The sequence below is a fragment of the Colius striatus genome, chromosome 2 (assembly GCF_028858725.1).
Source record: "Colius striatus isolate bColStr4 chromosome 2, bColStr4.1.hap1, whole genome shotgun sequence".
NCBI classification, from domain to species: Eukaryota; Metazoa; Chordata; class Aves; order Coliiformes; family Coliidae; genus Colius; species Colius striatus.
In genome coordinates, this window is record NC_084760.1 from 121,933,297 (window position 1) to 121,955,858 (window position 22,562).

Below are 22,562 nucleotides of genomic sequence, written 5' to 3' on the forward strand. Positions count from 1 at the left end.
CCCCTACCATGTGCTTTATGAGTGCTTTGAAGAAGTATTAACACAGACAGCGTGTTTACAGTAGAAACAAACCCACAAATGCCAAGGTCCCTCTGGAGAGGTTTTGGATAGCCCTCTGCTCACCTGCAGTAGAGTGAGTTAGAAGTGCCAGAGAAAAATAGCTGCTAGGATTGACTGGAGCAAAGGGAGCAGCAGGTGATGCCCATTGTAAGAGCTGAGTGTTCTCAAACAATTCTGGATTCGGGTTTTTTATTTTGTAATACTTTTGCTCTTTCTAAATTGCTTCCATCCCACACAGATTTCTGTCACTTAGTTGCTGTTCTGTCTGTCTTTCCTCTGTCCCCAGCAGTACCATGCTGGAGTGCCCACTGCCTGTGAGCTCCTGTGTATTTTCACAACTCAGTCCAGAATAGAGTGTTTGGAGTAGAGACAACTCTCTCTCGTTTTGCTCACACCTTTTCTTTCACCTCCCCAATCACTGCTGTAGCTTTTGGATCTCCTGAAGTAAGTGTCTTTGTTGAGATGCCCCTGCCATGGTGTTCAGCCGGGCTGCCTCTTCCGGGTCCTTCCTTCTCTGCCTCAGATGTGTTTTGTTTCAACTTCTCGCCTAACTGTTCTCTGTGTTTCGTGCAAGGTTACATGATAAATTCTGAGAGTGACTATTGGAAGCGAAGCAAGCTTTAATGTAGTTGCCATTTTGGGGGAAGCTCTAATAACAATGTGCAAAACCATCCCTTTTCCTCTGCACGTGTTCTTCCCTCTCAAAAACTGACGCAGCACACAGGTGAAAGTGAGAAGTGTTCAGAGTGCTGCTGACTGCCACCTGAGGTGGAGGACCTGCCTTCCTGCTGTGTGCCCTTACCTGTCCCCTCAGACAGGTGCTCATGTTCCTTTCCCAAAACCACCTTCACTCTCAGTGGTTAACCTCATGCTCTGCAGATGCTTCAGCACTGCTGTGCTGGTTTCTGGCAACCAGAGACATAGAAGCAGTCCTGCCACGGGCACTTGGGAGAGATCCCTATGGTGGCACAAAGCTGACTTGACATTTCAAGCAGTGCCATGGAGTAGCAGCTGTGTTCTTGGTGCCCGTACCTCTGTACCTGTGGCAAAGGGGTATTCAGACATTTCCCTCTCATGGTGCATGAGCTTGATTTCTTCCAATGTGAAGTGTCTCCATAATCCCAGTGGTCTCCGAGGCTGTGAAAATACCAAATGTATTCTAAAAGAGGAGAAACGCTGTTGCTGTGTGTGTCGGGTCTCTGTGAACAGAGCATCTGAGCATTTCTCTGTCAGCACAAGGGCTTTGGGAGGGGGGTGTGTTGTGAATATGACAGTAACAGAGAGCTTTCCAAAGGAGTTTAGAGGGGAAGGAGCGATCACCAGGAGGTGACTTGGGCAGTAATCTGTCATTGTTAGTGCTTGTGAATAACCTGATGTGTGTTTTACAAATACAATGTCGTTCTGGCTTCTGATCTGTCCCCTTACTGCGTTCTGGTCCCAGGCACTTGAGCAGATACAACAGTTTTGGAGGTTAGATTTAAGTGACAAGCTGAAATGGATTTTTCTGACAAGCTAATTGTGTGCCTTCTGAGGGTGTCAAAGTGCTTTAGAAATTTGTATTGGAACTTAATTTTTGGCAGACTAACCCTTAACTAAAATGTAGTGATAGGTGGGGAGACTTGGGACAAGTAATGGAAGCGTTTGTTCCCTTCAGATAAGTAAGGAAGGATTTGCCACTTAAGTCCCGTGTAAATTAATAATCTCTGCTCTGCGGTAAATTTCAGCCCTTAATGAGGTGCCTCTCAATGAAGAACAGAGTGAACTTTAAGTGAAAAATCCATGTTGTTCGTGTTGAGGGACGATTGGAAACGTGCTGCGGGCAGATGGCAGGCTATTTGGTTACACCTGTAATCTGCAAAAGCTGTAAGAAAAATTAGGTGAAGAATATTTTTGCAGTTGACCTTTCAGTGAACTTGCATAAATCTGGTTTTCTACTTGCTCAGTGGATGTTTGTGACCTTATTATTTGGATTGCTGGATTAACCTATCCTGAAATGCTACGCCATTTATAGGGTTAATGCGTTTGAGAAGGACACGCGTGCGGTTGGCCCCTTCTCTCCCCTCCTCCTCGTTTTTAACACCACAGAGCATCATTTTGGATTTAAATTGTCCGTAATGGTCCTTTTTTTCACTTTTCTTTAACAACATGAACAGTAAATTATAGCTGTGCAATTATGTAAACAATGGAAATGCTTCCAGAATGAATACTTCCTTTTAAATGTTCATTTTGTGTAATTGCTGAAAGGTTTGGAGCCGTAATAAACCAAAATTATTTTACACGTTTATCGTTCTAAAGGTCAATTATGAAAGAAGTAAAGAAACAACACTGCACAGAACGAGTAAACCAATTTCTATTGCCTTCACCATATGTTTTTCTTATTGCTTGTGTTTTTCCAGTTGCTGTGTACATAGCATTCAATTAAAGTGATTCATTTACTAGGCTGTAAGCTGCTCGACAGAGTTTACATTTACAGAACCGCGCTTTGAAGGGAAGGAAACAACTTGCCTCTGTTTGAATTGCCTGATTTTTGCAGTATCACTGATAGGACATATGTTCTCACTTGGTGGCTTTCTCATAAGCCTGAATCCTCTGATAAGCCTGCGGTGCTACCGAATTGCTGCGTAAAGCCCCGCTTTGGCTGTGGCTGGGAGCTGCGTGCGAGCGCGCTAACGGGGCAATGGGAGAGCTGGCCTGGCCTGGGGCTCCTCTCCATTCTGGTCGGGCTGAGCTCCAGTAGGACACTATTAACAGTCAGGACATAGTCTGCCTTGTATTAATTTAAACACAGTCTCTCAAAATGTGGCAGATGTGCACTGAAATGCCCCAGATGAAGAATGGAAACCGGAGCTAGGCTGAACAGTGTTGTGTGGGCTCATACGCACTCGTATGTTGCCAGCGTTTGAGTGTGGTGCGTCAGCATGGCTTAGGATCTGAGCTGGGATTGTGTCACTTGAAGCCATGTAGCAAAAGAAAAAGAGTAAATGGAGGGTTGTTTCATTGGCTTTTCAAAGGTTTCTTGCCATGGGAAAGAATCCCATAAACAGGAAGCAGATCCACGCAGCCACATGCTCACGGGGTTCTGGAACCTGTGTGTTGTCACAGCATTTGCTGCAGTTGTATCAGTTACACTGTGCCTAAACTTGCACCTTTCCATATATTAAAGTAACCATTTTGCAACTCCTTTTTTACCCTCATTTTCCAAGTGTTCTCCACAGTGACGAGAGCCGAGGGAGCGGGCGGCCGTTACACTGGTATTTGCCAGATGGGGCTGATGGAGTGAGGACAGGAGTTAATGCCGTTGTTTGCGGCAGGTCTTTGTGCTTCCGACGCCCTGTTACCTTTCAGGCCAGGTTAGCAGGGGCTCTTTTATTGTGGCATATGTCAACAGAAGTGTACTCCCATCTGCTGCTCTGTAGTTCGATGCCCAATTATTCAGAGACCAAACACATCACGGTACCTGGCTCCGCTTGTAGTTACAGGTGTGTTGTGTTGTGCGGAGCCCGGTGCGTTAATCAGCCCCTTAATTATCCAAAGGTGGGTCTTTTGTCCTGCTCAGAGCATGAGTTTACCACCCACTTTATGAGCTGCTGCATCCATCTGCTCTCTCTTTCTGAATGTTTGCGTTGACTGATACTGACTGTAAAATGTATCAAAGGAAGTGATTAAAAGTAGTTTAAACATTAACTCGAGTGGTATTTTAGCTTATTCAGGAAAGTGAAAGCATTATCTGCCACTATGTTAGAGCCAAATATTATTTATTTAAAACATGGAACACAGTTATTTCATAGCATGTTGCTGCAGTAAATACCTAGCAGAACATGAAATGCATTCTGTCCAGGTGTTTAGCAGTGCTTTGAGAAAATGCTAGTGGCGTGAGAGCATATCTGCATCTAGAGAGAATGAGTTTGACTTCTTTAGTTTCTGCTGTGGAAGTGGAGCATGCAGACACATTCTGGGGTGAAATTTAAGTTCAGGCCTTCTTCAGCACACCATGAAACCTGTCACGATGGACACTGAAAATGGTTTTTTCTTTGCAACTTGTCTTTGCATTTTTATTGAGATGAAAAATACTCTTCTACTCAGTATAGAGATAGCTTCCATTCTTAGCAAACTCATGTTGCAAGTAAGGATTATATAGATGTTGTGTCTAATCTTACACCTGCTGAGACCTTGTAGGCAGCAAATCTTAACTACAGGAAATCTGATTTGGAGAGACTGTGAACAACTGAAATGTGGAAGTGTTGAAGTTGAAACACTTAGCTCAAGTGTATCACAGAGTAGTGATGAGAGCAAGGCTGTGGTTGGTGCTCTGTCTTTGATCTAGGTGAACGTGCTTCTGCAGGGGGGTTGGACTAAATGATCTCTAAAGATCCCTTCCAACCCCCACCATTCTATGATTCTGTGATTCTATAAAGTGCTACCTCTTAGAAACAAAAGAAACCCACCCTCTGTTCCTTCAGGAGTTCAGCAAAAACTCTTGTTTTTCCCCAAGGCTTATCTATATTTGCCTTCTTAATAACTGATGAGTGATTTTGAATGCTGTAGTTAGCATCAGTGTGTGTCCGTTACCGTGCCGTATACCATCTCTCCTTGCATTTGACATCACTGCATTTCTCAGCTAGCCCAGAGGAGCCAACAACCCCTGGATGTGCTGGAGCAGCCCTGCCTTGAGCTCCTTCTGGGCAGAGGCAACAGTCATTTGTGTCACCTCATGGGTTTATGGCTACAGAGTTTTGCCTCACGTGAAATAGCCTATCATATTGAACAGGAGGACAGTTCTGTTTAGGCATGAACGAACACACAGGGGTGTTTGGTCTTTGGGGTTTTTTTAACAGGAATTTAAGAGTACAAATGTGACCAAAATACAAAATGCACATTTTTTTCCTACTAAATGCACCTGCAGTGGGCAGTACTCGTTGTTATGTGATGGTCAGTTCTACACAGAGCCGTGTGGCTCAGTGAATTATCACCTTGGCTAGTGCATATTTCAAAGTTAAATCTTCTCAGACTCTGCCCTTTGGTTTTGGCTTGGTTTGGTTTGGTTTTGGTCCTGTCTCATTTAACTTACTTACCAGGTAACTTCTCTTTCAGGATATCCTAAATACAGTCATAAAGCACTGCCCACCTTGGTTTTTCTTCCTGGCCTTACCTGGCTTTACGATGCTGATAGGAGACTTCATCACAGCAGCAGCTCGTGTCCTGAGCACAGACACACTGGAGGTGAGCAGACAGTGCCCAGCACCCCTGGCCCCAAGAGCACAGGCCCCAGGAGCCCAGCCATGTCCTGAGCACAGACACGCTGGAGGTGAGCAGGCAGTGCCCAGCACCCCTGGCCCCAGGAGCCCAGCCCTGTCCTGAGCACAGACGCTGGAGGTGAGCAGGCAGTGCCCAGCACCCCTGGCCCCAGGAGCCCAGCCATGTCCTGAGCACAGACACACTGGAGGTGAGCAGGGCAGTGCCCAGCACCCCTGGCCCCGGCAGCCCCGCTAACGAGCTTCAGGAGTCTCCGCTCTAACAGGTGTTGACTCATTAGTGCGAGGCGAAGCGGGGCTCTTGGGGCAGATACCGTGGCAGCTGATGTGTGAAGCTGTGGGATAAGGTGACATGCTAGTATTGCAGAGGTGTTTCATCAAAAGGCCCAAGTGTGAGAAGTCGTCTCCTCGCTAATACAGCAGCAGCCTCTGCGTGAGGCTTTCAGGAATCTCATTAGCTGCTTGCAGTGGACCAATACTGAAAATACAGAACTCTTCTGGTAATACTGAACTTCTTACTGAATTTCAGCACTAATAGAAATGTGACTCTAAACATTAAAATAGTGAAGGGTAAGGGAAAATAGCAAATCCATAAAGGGATGGCAAAACAAAGGTAAAGGTCTGGCAGTCCTGGAAAAGGCAGGAAAGCTTTGTTGTACACGAACAGCAGTTCAGAGGAGACCTTTCTGTCTGTTTGGGACAAGTGCTTTTACTGCTGCCCTTGCCACTTGTGCAGCTGAGCAGGTACTGGCTGTGCAGGGACACGGCCCCCTCGTATGTCAGAAGAGCTGAAAGGGTGAGCAAGCCTCGCTGTACTTTTCCCATCGTCCCTCAAAGAGTTTTCAGCCCTTAATTTTCTGACGTGTCTTTATAAAAAGCCTGATGATTGATGCACAGCTTAAAGTGCTGATAAGAGACCAATATTCAGCTTTCCATGGAAAAAACGCAAGCCAGCACCATTTCTGTTTCTCCTGCAGGCAAAAAACTTAGTGTGTGGTGCATTTCTAGCGTTACTCAAGATTATGTATCAGTAGCTAACACGTTTCTAGCTCATGCCGTGTTCTTTTGATGGTTGCATTGACGTAGGAATCTGTCAATGCATTTTTGTCACATGTACAGTCAGCTTTAGTGCATTCTGCTGTCCTTTGTGTCACGAGATCAGCCCAGAGTTGTGCTGGATTAGCGCTCAGAACTCTCACTTAGCTTTTCTTTAGGTTGTCATGTATTTGTTCTTGACAGGAAATTGGTGATGGATTGTGTAGTAACAGAGAAGGTATTAAAAATGCAGAACATGCTTAGGAGTGGGGCCAGGTCCCTGCTAGAGGAGAAGCTTGGCCCTAGAAAAAGAGCAGCGAGACAGCAGCAAAAAGCACGTGCAGGTGTTAGTTGCTGCTTTAATGCAGCTTTTGCTGTAGTTGCAGAGGAAGGGCTCCTGGGACACATGCATCAGGACACGTTACAAGTTGCATTGTGCATGCAGCACACTCGGGATGGATGGTGATAGCCCACTAGCCTCACAGCTCATGTCATCTTCAGAACTCTGTGAAGTTTTCTAAGTGACTGTTTGTGTTGGTTTTCCTTTGTTAGGCTCCCCGTTCAGAAGCTCACACCATCCTTGGCTCTCTTGTTTGCTTTCCAAATATCTACCAGGAAATCCCACTGCTGCGGCCCATTTCAGAAGCTGGCGAGATCGTGGCAGGAACTGCAGATGTGAAGGTAAAGTCACGTTTCATTAGTAAATCCTCAGGTAACCTAATGTTACGTTTCCTATTCGGTCACTTCATCCTTACTATGTGGTTTTTGTTTCAAAAATAGACCCCTCCTTCTCCTCAAAGCCCCTCAGCTGCACACGTATGCGCTTCCTTGATAAGCATTGGTTTGCTTAGGACGTGCCATAAAATGAACAAAGCTTAGATACTGCAAGTTACATTTTGTTTCCAAGGAGAGGAAGCTGGCTGTGATCAAATGTGATGTTTTCCAGACAGATGCCAGTCAGGTCAATTCATTCAATGACGGTGGTGGTATTACTTGAAGCGTCTGTTCATGGTGTCCATGTATTTCAGCTTATCCTGTAAGAGATGTGGGATGTGCATAAGGGGAGATACTTTCATCTTGTTGGTATTACAGTAAAATGTTAAGAAAATTCTACTATTGGAACCAGCATCTTATGTGAATGGTTTTTCCCTGAAAAACCATTTCAGTGAGACACCTTGAGACATGAATTGCTTCATGAGATGGGAAGCTTTGTAACGCAATGACTTTCACAACAATAGTCTTGCTGGGGAAATACTACACATGCCCTCTCTCAAAGACCCAATAAAGATGACCCAGAACATCACCTGCAGGTAAAACCTGCCCAAACAGTTGTCCCCACAGTCTTGTGCTGCTTTGTGAAAAACTCGAGGCACCTGTGCACAGTTAAGTATAGCTGGGGAGGAATCTGTGAGTTCCTCTCAGCCTGAGCAGGTAGAAGTGGAGAGAACACAGGGCGCTTAGCACGCTTGGCTCCTGTTCATGCTTTCTTCATCAGGCCTTGGAGAGTCCTTGGAGGTTTGTTAAAAGAGTCTCAATTCTGAAAGTGTCTTTTCTGTACTAAACAGTACACTAAACTTGCTTAGAACCTGAACAGTATCGTTTGTATTGCAACTTGTACAGCAGCTTTAAAGTAGATGTATGACAAGGATGTTTATTCTGATTTATTTCCTAGTGTTACCTCATAAATATTTTACTGAAGAATGCCACAGAGGAGCCAAGTGAAGCTGCAAGGTAAACTACTGAGTAAAAGAAATGGAAAAATGGGAAAGTCTTTCTTGCCGCTTTTTTTTGGTGCTTGTACAGCTGAGTTGTCCCTGCTGCCTCGTGCTTTGATCCCGTTTCAGTCGCTTCTTCACGAGGTCCCTTCTCTGCCCCGTGAAGGTGTGAGAGAGAAGAGACAGATTGAGTCTTTGTGCATGTCTTTTTCTTCTTTCTTTTATTTTCAATGTTCTTCTGAAACTTACAACAAAACTCCTCTTTCTTTTGCAAAGATGCATAGCTATTTGTAGCCTTGGAGTTTGGATATGTGAAGAACTAACACAGTGCACAAACCACCCCCAAGTGAAGGAAGCGATCAACGTCATAGGTGTGACGCTGAAGGTATGGCTATGACAGTCTCTGTAATCAAAATGGTATTTTCATTGTTTAAGTAGCTGCTGATGCTACAGAGCACGATCTGCTGGGTTGCCTTCACTGCTTAGGGCACTGCTGGTGGCATGCTGCTTAGCACACAGCTGCTGGGGACTTTTTGCATAGTATTAGTGACACCGCATTAGCCGTCTTCAAAAGGAGGTCTCCCACTTCTCAATCTTTGTCTGTAATTAGTGGCTCAATACCTTCAGTGAGCATGGTTCAGAGTACAGGCACAGTTCTTGAGTGGGGCCAAGGTGGTATCCTATATAAACTACTTGCCAAAATAGCATGTCATTAGGTACTTAAAGACCCTTTTTACCTCAGGCCAAGTTAAGATTACACAGACACTGTCAAGCCTCCTCTTTCCTAATGCTGACAATGTGATTTTGGAACAGTAACATTTTGTATTGCTTGTGTAGATGCAAAGTAATTTAAAATGTAGAAAACACAATGCACTGTGTTGTATCTGGATTTTCTGTTTGACTTTAAATCACCTTTTCTCTTCCAGTTTCCTAATAAACTGGTAGCTCAGGTAGCCTGTGACGTTCTTCAGCTGCTGGTTTCTTACTGGCAAAAGCTTCAGAAGTACGAATCATCTCTATCCAGAAAAATTACTGAGGTGGGCTGGTTTCTTTAAAATGTTCCTGTGGAAATTGGTTAAAAGTTGTCTTAATTCTGTAATTCCTCGCTTGAGCTACTCTGTTACTTTATATTAAACATTTTCAGAGATACCCTTGCTGTAGTTCTAGGGACATTGTACTTCTCTCATTTCCAGTGATTTACTTCCAAAATGCTCAGTACAACTTTTTGTTTCACTTGGACATTGAGGTACAAGGACAGTTAGACGCTCATAAGAGAACTTAACCTTTTTCACCCCCTGTTCAAATGAAGTTCATGCTCTGTCTTTATACTGAAAGAGGTTAAATGTCATTCTGGAATTGTCTGTCTTTTGGTGTAGATCCTTGTGGCCACTATTGCATTTCTTTTGCCAAGTGCTGAATACTCATCAGTGGAAGCAGATAAAAAGGTATGTCACTGGAGAGAGCAGTCTCTGTTCTTTCCTTGTGCTGTTTGAGGGGACTGTTACATCAAGATGCTTTGAACCAGAGTCATATTTTAAAATGTCAGACTCATACCTTTATGGGTATATTCAATAGAATATGCCTAAATACTCTGTTATGTGGTTTTGTTTAGTTCATAGTTTCACTGCTGCTTTGCTTATTGGATTGGTGTATGGCATTACCCATGAAAATGCTGCTGGAGCCAGCATCTGCTGGTGTTCTTGAGGATCAACATGCGTCCAAAGCTCCTTTGCTGGACTATATTTACAGAGTGAGTATAAGGAGTGACCATGATTAGTTTTGTCTAGATGTCTGAAGATGCCTGTCACAGATGCTGTTAGGCACAGATGCATTGTTAGCAAGCTGTAGGATGTGGTGAATTCTCGCAACGTGGGCAGAAGTCGCACAGATGAGAAGGCAGGAATGCAAAATGTTAAGAAGATAAGATCTGAGACGTAGAACAGAGACTGGTGAAGAGAGAAGGCTAAAATGCTTAAAACAGTGAGACAGGGAAAGTGTTCTTTGCAGAAATATTTGAATTCTTTGAAACGAGCTGTTAAAAGACAAAGCAAATCCTGCAGTGAGCTGTTGAGGAGCAAGATCAGTGCTAACAAGGAGCGTTATTTTACAAACACTCTATTTGGACATAGGTGGGGTTTGTAGCATGTAAAAATCATGGCAGGTCACTCCTCACTGAGGGTGTTTAAGAGGTACTGTCACGTACACGTGGTTACTTGTTCGGTGTCACGCTTGCCTGCTCTAGGTTCTGCACTGTTGTGTGAATGGCTCCAGCACATATACTCAGCAAAGCCACTATGTGCTGAGTCTGGCGGATCTCTCGTCCAGTGATTACGACCCGTTTTTGCCACTGGGGAATGTCAAGAGCTCTGAGCCAGCCCAGTGCCACTCCTCCACGGATCTGGGCAACCTGCTCACTGTCGCTGAGGGTAAGAGGGCGTGTGGCAAGACGAAATGGAAACGTCTGACAGAGCTTCTGAGAAAGTGATTGTAAATAGTCTAATAGATCCTTCCTCCTGAAGGGTCAGGAGGACAGCTAAGGCCAGCTTCTGAATCATGACAGAAATTGGCAGATGCTCTTCTTTAATTGCCTCGTGCTGCCCTTGTTGTTCATCTATTATCTCTTCATTGATCATTTTAGAGAAGAGGAGGAGGAATTTGGAGTTGATACCCCTGACGGCACGGATGGTGATGACTCACCTGGTGAATCACCTGAGCCACTACCCGCTCAGCGGGGGCCCTGCCATTCTGCACAGTCTCCTCAGCGAGAACCACGACAACTCCTACGTGGACTCCTCTGAGCTGTCCTCCGACGTCTTCCGCAGCCCCAACCTCCAGCTCTTCGTGTTCAACGACAGTACCCTCATATCTTACCTCCAGATCCCCGCAGAGAAGAGGGCGGACGCTGAGGGAGCAGCCCCCTCGGACGTCAGGGTGATTGTCAGAGATATCTCAGGGAAGTACTCTTGGGATGGCAGGATATTGTACGGGCCTTTGGAGGGCTGCCTTCCACGGCAGAGCACAGCCAACACGTTTGAAATCTCAGGCAACCCTGGGCACCACTTCAGTTCCCACACAGACATTTCTCAGGTGGAAGAAGGAGAAGACGCTCTAGACCAGCTGCTGGAAAGGATTGGTAACACCAGTCCCGAGTGCCTGCTGCATCCCCAGCGAAGGCTGAACGAGCCGGCGCCGCCGCCCTTCGGTATGAGCTGCGACGAAGAGGATGCCATCACCGAGGCCCTGCTGAGGCAGAGCGCCCAGGAAAAAGAGTATATCTTGAAGTCCAGCTCAGACTTGAGTATGAAGGTGGCCTGTCAAGAAGAACCACGTCCTGCTGAACCTCAAGCGTCCTTTTATTTCTGTCGGCTGTTGCTAAACGACTTGGGAATGAACTCCTGGGACAGAAGGTAGGAAGAGAGGATTCAGAGCATGTTTACAGTACTGTTCTCACTTCCACCCCAAACGTGTTCACACTTAAGAAAATAAGAATGATATAGGTGGGTGGTAGGCAGAGCATCCACTGGAACTTTTACATATACCGTGTACCTGCTTCAGTGACTGTTTTCAATAGACATCTGTGCGTTGTTTATTATAATGATAATTTACCAAATCAGTCATTTGAACCGTGCAAATCTGATAGCTTTCCCTGTACTGCATGTTGCATTTTCCTTCAGTCTTTCTTTTATTCTGTCTATAGGAAAAGCTTTCACCTTCTTAAGAAAAACTCAAAATTACTGAGAGAGCTGAAGAACCTGGATTCCCGCCAATGGTAGGTTGTGTCTCCCAAACACACCACTCAGAAGGTTGGTGTTCCCAAAGGCAGAACGAGCAAGCTGCCAAAACCACAGCTTCACTAATAATTGCATGTGCTACAAATACATGTATGAAAATGGATTGTCTGTCTGAAGAGATCTGGAGCCTGAATGGACAGGTTATTTTCATGTCACTGTATACGGAGAGTTCGGAAGTAGCAGTGAATAATGAGACACAGCAACCTCTTTCCTGTTTCCTTTAGCTGAGAGGAGAGGGAAGAAGTTCCAAAGTTTTTGGTGACCTGGGCTATTTTCTGCAGGACGATCCCTGCGTCACAGACGGGTTTTTAAGGGGTGAGCTCCCTACAACTACTCCACAGCCAGATAGTGGCAGAACACAGTTCTGAATATTGTGTTGTATTTTTCATTACTTGTCATACAGCTGTTTCAAAACTGTCTGCAGCATTGCTGAGTTCTGGTTTTCTTACATCCCAACACTTTTCATACCAAGTCTGCTCATCTTGTTTCCAAAGCAGCCGACTGTCACTGTCGGCCTTGCAAAACTCAGCCCAGGACCTGAAAGTCAATAATGGTTTTTCTTTCTCACGTATCATCACCCTATAATTAAAATTCAGTAGGTTAAATCGTGCTCCCATTAACACCTGTGCAGTCTGACTGTCTTTGGCAAGGTTGTAAGTGATTAACCCTGTAATTGAACTTGGTCATCAGGTTTTTTGCTGATGCGCAGAAGGAGCAGCCTTGGCTCTGCTCTCAGCTGTGGTCTCTGGAGCGTGGTTGTGGGGACAAAAATGGTGACAATACATTTCTGCAACCAAAGTTGGGTGATGTGTTTGTGTGCATAAAAGAAAGGGACTTTTGGAATTAAACAGGGTCACTTGTTCATTGCTTTTGAGTGAGGTGATCTAGGAAAGTAATTTTGATCTACAAGTCCTTTGATTTTTGTTTCTTTTCACGTTGCATTGCAGCCGTGAGACACACAAGATCGCAGTGTTTTACATCGCAGAAGGGCAGGAGGACAAGTGTTCAATACTGTCCAATGCAAGGGGAAGCCAGGCCTATGAAGATTTTGTTGCTGGACTGGGCTGGGAGGTAATGGTCACACATTTAGGCAAGTTAACTTAATGGAGAACAAATGTCTTACATCACTGAATATTTTTTCATTCTCAGAAGAGGAAGAAGGCCAATACTGTAGTGCACACTGACATTGAGCAGCACTCCAAAGCTGACCTTTTGGGCAGAATTCTGTAAATGCTGCTTCAGGATGAGCACATCCTTCCTGTTGCTGGTGGACAGGTGGTGCTGCTCTGGGCATTTCTGTTTTCTGCATCATCAAGAGCTACAGAATAATTTTCCCATAATTTAATTCCTTTCAGCTCTTCACATGGTCAGGCCACTAACTGAACCCCGGGGCTGCCTTACGAAGGAGAAAAACACTTTGTTTCAGTTTGCATTGTTGGAGTGCCAGCAACCTAAATGGCATCAACTTTTATGTGTTTTGGAAATATATAGTAGCTGCATTTCATGTTTAAGGATTTAAGTGACACAAAGTCAGCAGAGAGAGAGAGCAGCCTTGGTTAGACTGCAAACAAACAAGATTTTGGATGCAGGCTTGTCTTCTATAACAGCTCCTTCTGAGGTGTTTCTTTTTGTAGAGATGTTGCATTTCCTCTGCAGTTGTCCTGACTGTTTCTCTGCACTTTGCAGTGGTTCGATGCTGTGTATGCTTTGAGCAGGCTCGCTAGGCCACGCACAGCCGTTGGAGCAGCAGTGCATCACAGCCTGCCTTTGTGTCCTTGCTGCTGTTTGCTGGCTATAGCCATATAGATAAGGGCTCAGCACCTAGGTATGAGGTGGTTACTTTTAGTAAATGTCAGACACAGGAATGGGAAACAGGGCAGACCTAAGGCACAGATCACAAACTGGTAGGGGAAGACCTCTCTTTCCCTTGGATGGCCACAGAATTCTAGAGTGGGAAATTCACCCAGTCTTGAGATACATATATAAGTAAACACAGATTGCTCATCAGTCTTTACAGCTCCCTTCTAACGACAAGTTTCAATCCATCAGGTTGATCTTTCCACGCACGGCGGGTTTATGGGTGGCCTGCAGCGCAATGGCAGCACAGGACAAACGGCACCCTACTATGCTACCTCTACTGTGGAAATCATTTTTCATGTGTCTACAAGAATGCCATCAGATTCAGATGATTCCCTGACCAAAAAGGTAAATAAATCTGCTGTGTGTTTCCAAAAGTTGTCTGTAGTCTTCCAGTGCTGAAGCTGGAGTTCAAACTGAAGATGGGTTGTGCTGACTGGGCCTAGCAGGCCCTCTTTGCTGTGCCACATGGTGCTCTGTAATGACATCTACATTCTGGATTCTGAGACACAATTAACATTTCCATGGTAGCCTCAGATACCACCATTAGTAATAATATTAGCAATAATTTCGTTTGTATGTTGTCTGCCTGCCAAAACTCTTGTTGTTTGGTGGAACAAAACAACCAAATGCAGCATAATAAAGCCTTACAGAAAAGAAAGAGGAGTGACAAGCACAGTACCAAAAGCAGCCAGCTGATATTTAAAGCTATTATCCAGTTATTCACAATTCTGACAAGCAGACACTGCTCCAGAGATGGCCAGAACCCAGCCCAAAATTTGGTTGTTTCAGTACTGAATCGTTTGTCTTTCCTAACAAGGAGTGATTTCAGATTACACTGCTTGCCAACCGCTGCTTAGACTCAAAGTTAAGATTTTAGGTGCATACCAAATCTTTGCCTTTTTAATCAGGATTGGCAACTTGTCCTGCCTGGGTTGTTCACGTGCGTTAATAAGCCTCTGCAGCTATCCAGCCTCCCACGTGATACTGGTGTGCTCTGAACACCATTTATAAATGTGTCACTGGGTGATTGTGTGTGTCCAGTTAGTTTCAAAATAACACGTGCTTTCCCTTGAAATAAAAAGGTGGATTTTCTGATTACCAGTCCTGAACTTGCCCAGCATTTAATGGTGAAGCCAGATCCTTCCCTTTTTTAATTGTGATAGCTATCACTTCAAAAAAACCAGTTAACAAAAGTGCATGTTTCTGTGTGAATGCAGCTCATTATCTTCCTATTAGGGCACTGACATGGCTGTGGAAAAAAGATGTAATCTGAGTGTTTTAGGATAGAGAAGAAGGGCTGTGGTATATATTAAGAGGCTGTATAGTCTCTGTCCTTTTATCAAAGTAGCTCTATCTGTATTTTCACTGTTGCTGGCCCATATTTACCTGGTTGCTAGTTAAAAACTGCAGCAGTGAATGCTTTACGGCTTCCCTAGGCAACGTATTCCTATGCTCCGCTTTTGGTGCCATGAGTAAATTTCCACATGGAGAACCACTACCAGTCTTATTCCTACAGGTGTTGTGGTCCTTTAGTTTAGTCTTCTCTTGTAAGTCACAACTCCTGGATTTTATGGAAACATAGCAAAAGCAGTGAAGTATCATCTAGCTGTTGAATATTACATCACCTGGGAGAGGAGAGAGCACAGGCTGACAGAGCTGCCACAAGGGGAAAAATGGGTTTTAACTGCAGTCTATTTTACAAATTCTCCTAATGCCCACCCACGTTAGGAATTACCACAGACATTGAGAGAGTCTGGTGATTCTGTGTAATTGTCTTCCTTACGTTTGCTTTAAGAGAATTTCTTCTTAGTGAGAAAGTGAAAACAAAAACATTTAGTAACTGCCAGCCTCCAAGTCTTGAAGTGCTAGGAAACAAGGCCAGCTCTAGTACATGTTACCCACAGGAAACACTGCAAACTAATTGCTTTAAGTCTTTTTAAAAAAGCCCTTAAATCTGCTGTAGGAATGGAACCCTGCAGGGATCAAACCATGGTACTCCTGTAAAGAAAGACAAAGCTCAGAGCAACCTAATGGGCCTCGGGAGCTGGCCCGCTCTAAGCAGTGGGTTGGACCAGATGACTTCCAGAGGTCTTTTTTAACGTGTAATCTTCCATGGCTCCGTGCTTCTGCACAGAACAATTCCATTTAATTTGTCACAGCTCTTTTGTAAGCAAGCTTGTACTTCTGTGCAAATTAGCACAGGCTTCTTAACAAATATTACCAAGCTGCAAGTAAGAGCGGAGGCAAGATGCATCTCAGGAGCACTGTAACATTTCTGGGAGATTGACAGTTCTGTACGTCTTTGAAAAAGCTGATGGATGGACTGGGCTGCCTTTGAAGGCTGGGTTTTGAGCATGAGTGTGTGTCCAAACCGCTTGTAAAGATGGTGTTAAATATCCTGCAAGAACTCTTACAACTCTGTGTCAGTTTTGCTTGCAATTTCATTGTGACCCTTAGCTGTGGAGGCCATCTACTGAAATACATAAAGGCAAGTACATTCATGCTTTTAGCTACAAAATTCCTCCAGGCTGCAGAAGACCCACGTTGGTTTTGGCAGCCTTTGCACATGCAGAACACAAGTGGGACATGTGCTTGACAAGAAACATGGGCCCGCCTGCAACATACTCTTAAACGAGAGGACAGTGTATTTCCCCAGCTGTTGATGCTGTTGTGCTTGTGAATTCTGCAGTACCTGATACGTGACCAAACGCAGCGTTGCTCCCGAGATGGTGGCAGCTCTCCAGATGGTCACCGGTGCTGTAACGCTTCTGCTTGCTGGCTGAGCAGTTAGTGCATGCTGGGCTGAAGTCCTCACCTCACATTATTGGGCTGGTGTGCCCAGGTTAAAAAGATTACCTGAAATGCATTACTTCTTTCTGTGAATGCTGGTTTTTTTGACAGCAGCTTGTGAGAGGAGGGCAGGTTACACCGTTGTCCTTCAGTACTAGTTCAATTTTAATGGCTGAGGCAATAGAGTTATACAACTGGTGTTAGAGGACCGGGAGGAGGAAACGTTATCAGGATGCAGTGGGAGCTACAAGCCTCTTTCTTGCCTTCCCCCACTGCTTCCATCAGATAGAGCTGCACAGATAACTATCCAGGACCTAGGGCCCCCCTTATCTCTGAAATCTTTGCCATTTCTGTGGTTTCTTCTCTGCTTATTTTGCCTACAGACAGGCAAAAAGAATTCAATACCAGTCAGTGTGCTTGGCTCACGAGCTCCAGAGCTGAACAGAAGGTCTTACCACCTGCTGGCCAAGGAAGTAGTGCAGCAGGCCATAAATTCTGCAGACTAGGGAATTAAGCAGATGCAATAATTTTACTTAAATATGTTATTACTTTTCTCTGTTTTTACTGAACACAAGAGGATAAATTCATTTCAGGTATAAATTCACAAGAGTAAGTGCACTTCCAAGGAGAGTAAACCTGGCCCCTTATTTTTGTGCAGTACAGTTTGTGTTCCTTCATGTGAAGTATATGCTGACATGTTGTTCTGCTCATTCGGGGTCAGGGGAGAGAGGAAAAAACCTCAAACACCCTCCAAATAAATCCTAGCCCTGCAAGAAATCTTTTTGAGGGGAATGACCAAAATTCAGCTGGTTCTTTTGCTGCTGTAGGGTTCAGCGTGTTGGCTCTAAACTTTCTCTTTTTGTGTCTGGCTGTGTTGTGGCAGGAGTGAAGATCAATCATAGTAACAGCATTCTGCTGTCCCCTGCCTTGTTCTAGCTAAATTGTACCTAATGGTTTAAAAACGAGCCGCAGAATTTTTAAGTGATTTATTCCATCTTCTCCATTGTCATAGCAGAACTTTTTCAATTCAGAAATCTGGTTGCAACCCCATACTGAACTCTTACTCCTTCGCTGCAGAAATTTGTTAGCTAGAGCTAGATTAGATTTTTAGCAGCTAATCTAACTGCTGTAGGGGCTTGCAAGTGGGGACAGAGCTGTGCTATTGGATTTGTCCAATTCATTTGACTCCAGGACTATAATTGCACTTATGTCTTACAAGGCTTTTATAGCCTAGGGCTGGCGAGCAGCAGAAAAACAAATTGGCAGTGATACAGTAAGAGTGAAAGGGAATGAAAGGCACACATTATCAGTCTCCAGGCAGCACTGCTCTGGCAGGAAGTTTCTCGGTTAATTTACAAATAAAACTTAGATTTTAGGATGGGTACACTGTCAGCCAGACAATGGGGATGTCAGGCCCCACTGTTACTTAGCAAAAGTAGCAGCCATGCCTCCCCAAAAGCAGAAATTCTTCAGCCAAACAGACGACTGCTCTCTGGAGCCAGCTGGCTGTGTAATGCAATTAGCGGGGAAAGGAGGTCAGGCCATGAGGTGTGTGCCGTGACCAGTGTCAGCAGCGGCGCGTTGCCTGGCAGGCAGCGGGCAGCCCCCGAGCCGTTTGCCGCGGCAAACGAGGCTTCCGAGGCTCTGGGGGCGGTGTGGCTGAGCTCCCGAGGCTCCGACGGGTCGCGTTGCGGGGCGGCTGCCGGCTGCGGGGCTCTTGGCTCGGCGCAGCGCAGGCAGCCGCCCGCGGCTGGAGCCCTGCGTGTTTCCTTCGTGTGCGCTTCTGCGGGCAAGGCAAACGTCCACTCGGGGAGGAACAGCAGTGCTGGGTTCAGGAGCTGCCCACCCTGGCTGTTCATAGAGACCGTTCCAGTCACCAGTAAACTTACGGAATCTGACTCCTTGTGTTTGAGCAGGTCTGCTGTTCGGTTTTCCTTGTAACGTGCACCTCATTTCCTGAATGCTTTGGGGTTGTTTTTAGAGTGTAGTTACTCCTTTTGTTTCCTCACCCCCTGCTCGCCAGTGGAGAGCATTGCATGGCACTGGCTCCAAACGCACCCGCCACACTGCTGTGCGCCTTGAAGCAAAAATCAGGGTCCCAAGGCTACCCCACAGCCCGTGCTTTGAGTGAATCAGGAACAGAGCACCTGGTTTGTTGTCACTGATAAGATTATGATAATGTTTTTTATCAGTGACATTATCTTCCAAGAACAAATATTTTTTATTCGTACTGATTTGAGATTTGTTACGTATCTTAGATGTGATCATTAAGGATGTGTGACTTCAAAACAGTGGCAGGCAACACCTCTGGCTTTAAAATGAGGTACAGCCTGTGCTGTGGGTTGTGGCCAAGGTAGCCATTTATTGTCAGTGGATGTTCGCAAGATTTTGAGCTCACATCGCTTCTGGTCCCAAGGGCACAGCGAGCCTCAGCTGATCTGGGTGCTGCTTTCCCATGGATTTTGTTCTCTAGAATGTGATAGAAGTACCAAGCATTTTGGGATTCATCACTATGGAAAGTGTTTGGTTGTTACCAGACAGTTCCCTGTGATTTAAAAAGGGTCAGTTAAGCAGCGTTGGGACACATTCTGGTTACAGGTTTTGTAGCGGTACGTGCTGTTTATCACTCCAGAAGCAACAGGAGGCGAGGCAGTGCAGAGCCTTTTCTTCCCCGGTTGTTTTGTCGAAGGAAGCGCTGTGTTCAGTTTGAATTGCCCTGTGCAACCGCGCAGTTGCCTCACAGAATTCTGCGTCCATCTTTATTTGTCAGACTCTTTAAAGCAGAGGTTGCTAAATACCAGCCGTTAGAGGCTTTCTCAGTGTTGTGAAGCTGGTGCCAGAACTCACTCTCGTATCAGGATGCGTTGGGTTCAGCCTGATAAATCGTGGGCAGCGCTTGCAAATCCATCGCCGTTGGGCTGCTCTGAATACAGCTGGTGTGAGCTGGGTCCTGCCTCCGCTCAGCTTTCACGCGGCTCGCTGCAGAATAGCCTTGCCAAACACTGGGATCCTCAGCACGTGTAACCTGTTGTGCACAAAGTCTCGCAGCCAGACGGGTTTTGGGGGGTTTTTAACACTCAACTTTGCGTCTTACATGAAATCGCCGCTGAGGTGACCTGTCTTCACAGAAAGTGAAACTGGGATTGTGTGGTACATGTAAATCACTGCTCTGTTGTGTGTCTGTCAGGCTGCACTGTGATAATACCAACACAAGGATTGGTTGGGTGCTGCTTTATTTTTACCAAGCAGTTAAGAACGGTAAGAGAGCACAGGGACCAAGATAACCACGAGAACAGCAGTTTGTGCTGCTTTTTGTGAGCATAAGAAGATCTAGGAATTGTGTTGTTAAAATGCTTCCTGGTTGGTTTGGTTTTGAAACACAATTGGCTTCTATTTTCTTCAGACAGAGCTAAAAATGTCTTCTGTTTGTAGGTGTGAATAAAATATAGCTCTTCATCGTCAGTTTAATGTAAAATAGAGACTCTAAGTCACTCTATGAACTGCCCTTGATTTTACTCTGCTAGGGTATAAACTGTCAGAAGAGTTCATCATTTGACTTTGATCCTCATCATATGTTTTTACCGTGCCTGTCTTACAACCAGAGGACAGTTTTCCACCCTGTACACAGGAGTGAAAGCCTTTACTTCTAAAGATGCTACCTTGTTCCAAAGAGGAAGAATTCAGTGGTGCCACAGGGACTGATACGAGGCATGTGGAGATTACTTGGTTGTTATTTACCAGTGAAAATCACCACCTTTCCTTTTTTTCTCCCCTCGCCACCCCACACATAGACAGTGAGGAAGGCAGAGCTACGTTTTGGCTTCTTTGTTAGGTCTATTGTGCACATTGTTCCAGAGGCTAGCACCAAATTGGGGGGGTGGTCTTTTAAGCTTTAAGTGGGACTTAAATTCTCTTTATGCTTTGGCTGGCGTTCTGTGTGTGGATTAAAATTTAACTTTAAAGCTTACAGTTGAAACTATTGTGCGTAGCTTGTACATGATTGCCAAATACTTTTTGCCATCTGTTAGATCACCTCCAGTTCCTCCAACAACAAAGCAAACACACGGGCTTTCAGATGCACTTTGTATGTGTCACGTTTAAATTTAATCCATATTTCATGCAACTCTGCTCCAAATAAAATGGTAACTCCTGCAGCATTTCCCGCTCTTCTCTAAGTCACAGTGCCCACGTTGCTCATGTTTTCAGATAAAAGTCCTCTCCAGGCAGGGTCAGCAGGGGGATGTTTGCCATATAATAAATTCCATTACGATGTTCATGATGGAAAGTTTCGTGACGTCCTGAGTCAAGACATTTCGTATTTCTGTGGCAGCTCGCTTATTTGAGCTGGAGTGTGGTGTTCTGTTGGCTAATGTTTTGTTCTAGTAATTTGGATTTCCATCTTAAATTATTGTAGGTAATGTACATTTACATATGGTGCTAATGGCTAGTTTGATAATGACTTAATTAAGCCATCAGACAACAATGCGTTCTGGATGAGGCAGATTGTTTAGCTCATCATTTCATGAGCAACTGGAGAAAAACAATATTTTAACTTTTTCCATAATGGAATATTTCTACTATTGAGCATTGTAATTCAATTTGTGAGCCATGACCCCTCATAAACTGTTGTTATCACTCTGATTAATAAAGAGCCAATTTGCCGTTGCAGCTCCGTCACTTGGGAAATGACGAGGTTCACATCGTCTGGTCTGAGCACACCAGGAACTACCGCAGAGGCATTATACCCACGGACTTCGGAGATGTTTTAATTGTTATTTACCCGATGAAGAATCACATGTTTTTCATAGAAATAATGAAGAAGCCGGAGGTATGTTTTGACTGCTTTGTTGGATCTGTCCTGTGTGTTGTGCAAGTGACTAACAGTCTTGTTGCTTAAACAAAGCTCAGCCTTCTAGAGTTTGGATTTTGGGGTTTTTTTCCAGCAAATATGAAATACAGTCTGTTCATCTCAGTTTAAAAGTGTGCTGAGCAGTGAGCTTTTCTCTTAAAGCTAGCATTATTGGTAGCAGCTGAAGCATCTCCCAGTTCATTTGATATTCATGCGTGGCGCTTAAATACTTCAGCACTCAGCCCTTAGGAGTTACTGCACAAAGAATGACGTTTAAAATCACTGTTGAGTTTCCAACGAGAAGCAAAATCATAAGAGATTTAAGCTCCTGGCTTGCTATTAATTCCCCCCACACGTCTGGGTTGTTGTCGTACGTGTGGCGCCGGGTGGAACCTCACATGCTTTTGACACCGTCGTCATAATCTGACCCAATGGGATGGTGTAGGCATGGGATGTCCTTGCAGCAGACAGAGGCTCTGAGGCTTGGTGGTTTCTGTTCTAAGGCATTGTTACACAACTACATTTTAAGCATTTTTTGGGGAGTACAGGATTTTTTTTTGCTCTGTATAGTATTGGGTGTGAGTGTAGGTACATCTGTGCATGTTTATATAGAAGGTACTCTGATGTCTCTGCTTGTCTGGTACACTGTGGATGCCAAAACGTATATAAACTATAGTCTGTGAAAGTAATGAGTGTGATAAATGCCATTTCCCTTATATGAGGGACAATATTTGCCCAAGCAAATAAGCAGCTGTGAAGAGAGGCGTCCATCAGCTGACGTATTTACCAGCTGGATACAATATTTTCGGCGTTGTGAATGATGGAGCTATTACGTATTAACCGCCAGTGTTTTGCCAATAGACATTTCAACCTGGGCATCTTTTCTGTGACTCAGAGCAGTGGGCTTTTTGTTCCCGCGCTCCATTTCGAGCTCTGCAGTTTACTTCTTGGGAATTTCGGCTTTTAATGCTCCACGAGGAAAATGAGACTTTGGCGTTGCGGACACGCTTGGAAATTGAGGGAGCCAATGGAGAAAAGCTGTGTCATCTCGCATATTAGTCAAAAACACCCAACGGGCAGAAAGAATAATAGCTAACTGGAAATTTAGTGTTATCCCTACATTTAAAGTACAAACCATTACAATGTAATAAAATTAATCCAGACATTTCCAGGGCAAGTGTGGCTGACCTTTTGTTCACCAGCTACTGAC

General features: G+C 44.8%; 1 protein-coding gene across 6 annotated transcripts in view; it reads left to right on the forward strand.

Moving 5' to 3' along the window:
- The window catches only part of RALGAPA2 (Ral GTPase activating protein catalytic subunit alpha 2), a 121,218-nt gene that overhangs the window by 47,084 nt on the left and 51,572 nt on the right, over positions 1-22,562 (forward strand). For all 6 annotated transcript variants that reach the window (XR_009818154.1, XM_061989407.1, XM_061989410.1 and 3 more), the window contains 13 exons: positions 5,152-5,280; positions 6,900-7,028; positions 8,020-8,078; positions 8,339-8,447; positions 8,989-9,099; positions 9,439-9,507; positions 9,675-9,812; positions 10,305-10,488; positions 10,701-11,469; positions 11,760-11,831; positions 12,801-12,924; positions 13,903-14,058; positions 21,173-21,331. Coding sequence is in view for 5 of the 6 variants with exons in the window: in XM_061989407.1 (XP_061845391.1) it covers positions 5,152-5,280; positions 6,900-7,028; positions 8,020-8,078; positions 8,339-8,447; positions 8,989-9,099; positions 9,439-9,507; positions 9,675-9,812; positions 10,305-10,488; positions 10,701-11,469; positions 11,760-11,831; positions 12,801-12,924; positions 13,903-14,058; positions 21,173-21,331 (2,208 nt within the window). In the remaining variant the exon portion in view is untranslated. The remainder of the gene's footprint in view (positions 1-5,151; positions 5,281-6,899; positions 7,029-8,019; positions 8,079-8,338; positions 8,448-8,988; positions 9,100-9,438; positions 9,508-9,674; positions 9,813-10,304; positions 10,489-10,700; positions 11,470-11,759; positions 11,832-12,800; positions 12,925-13,902; positions 14,059-21,172; positions 21,332-22,562) is intronic.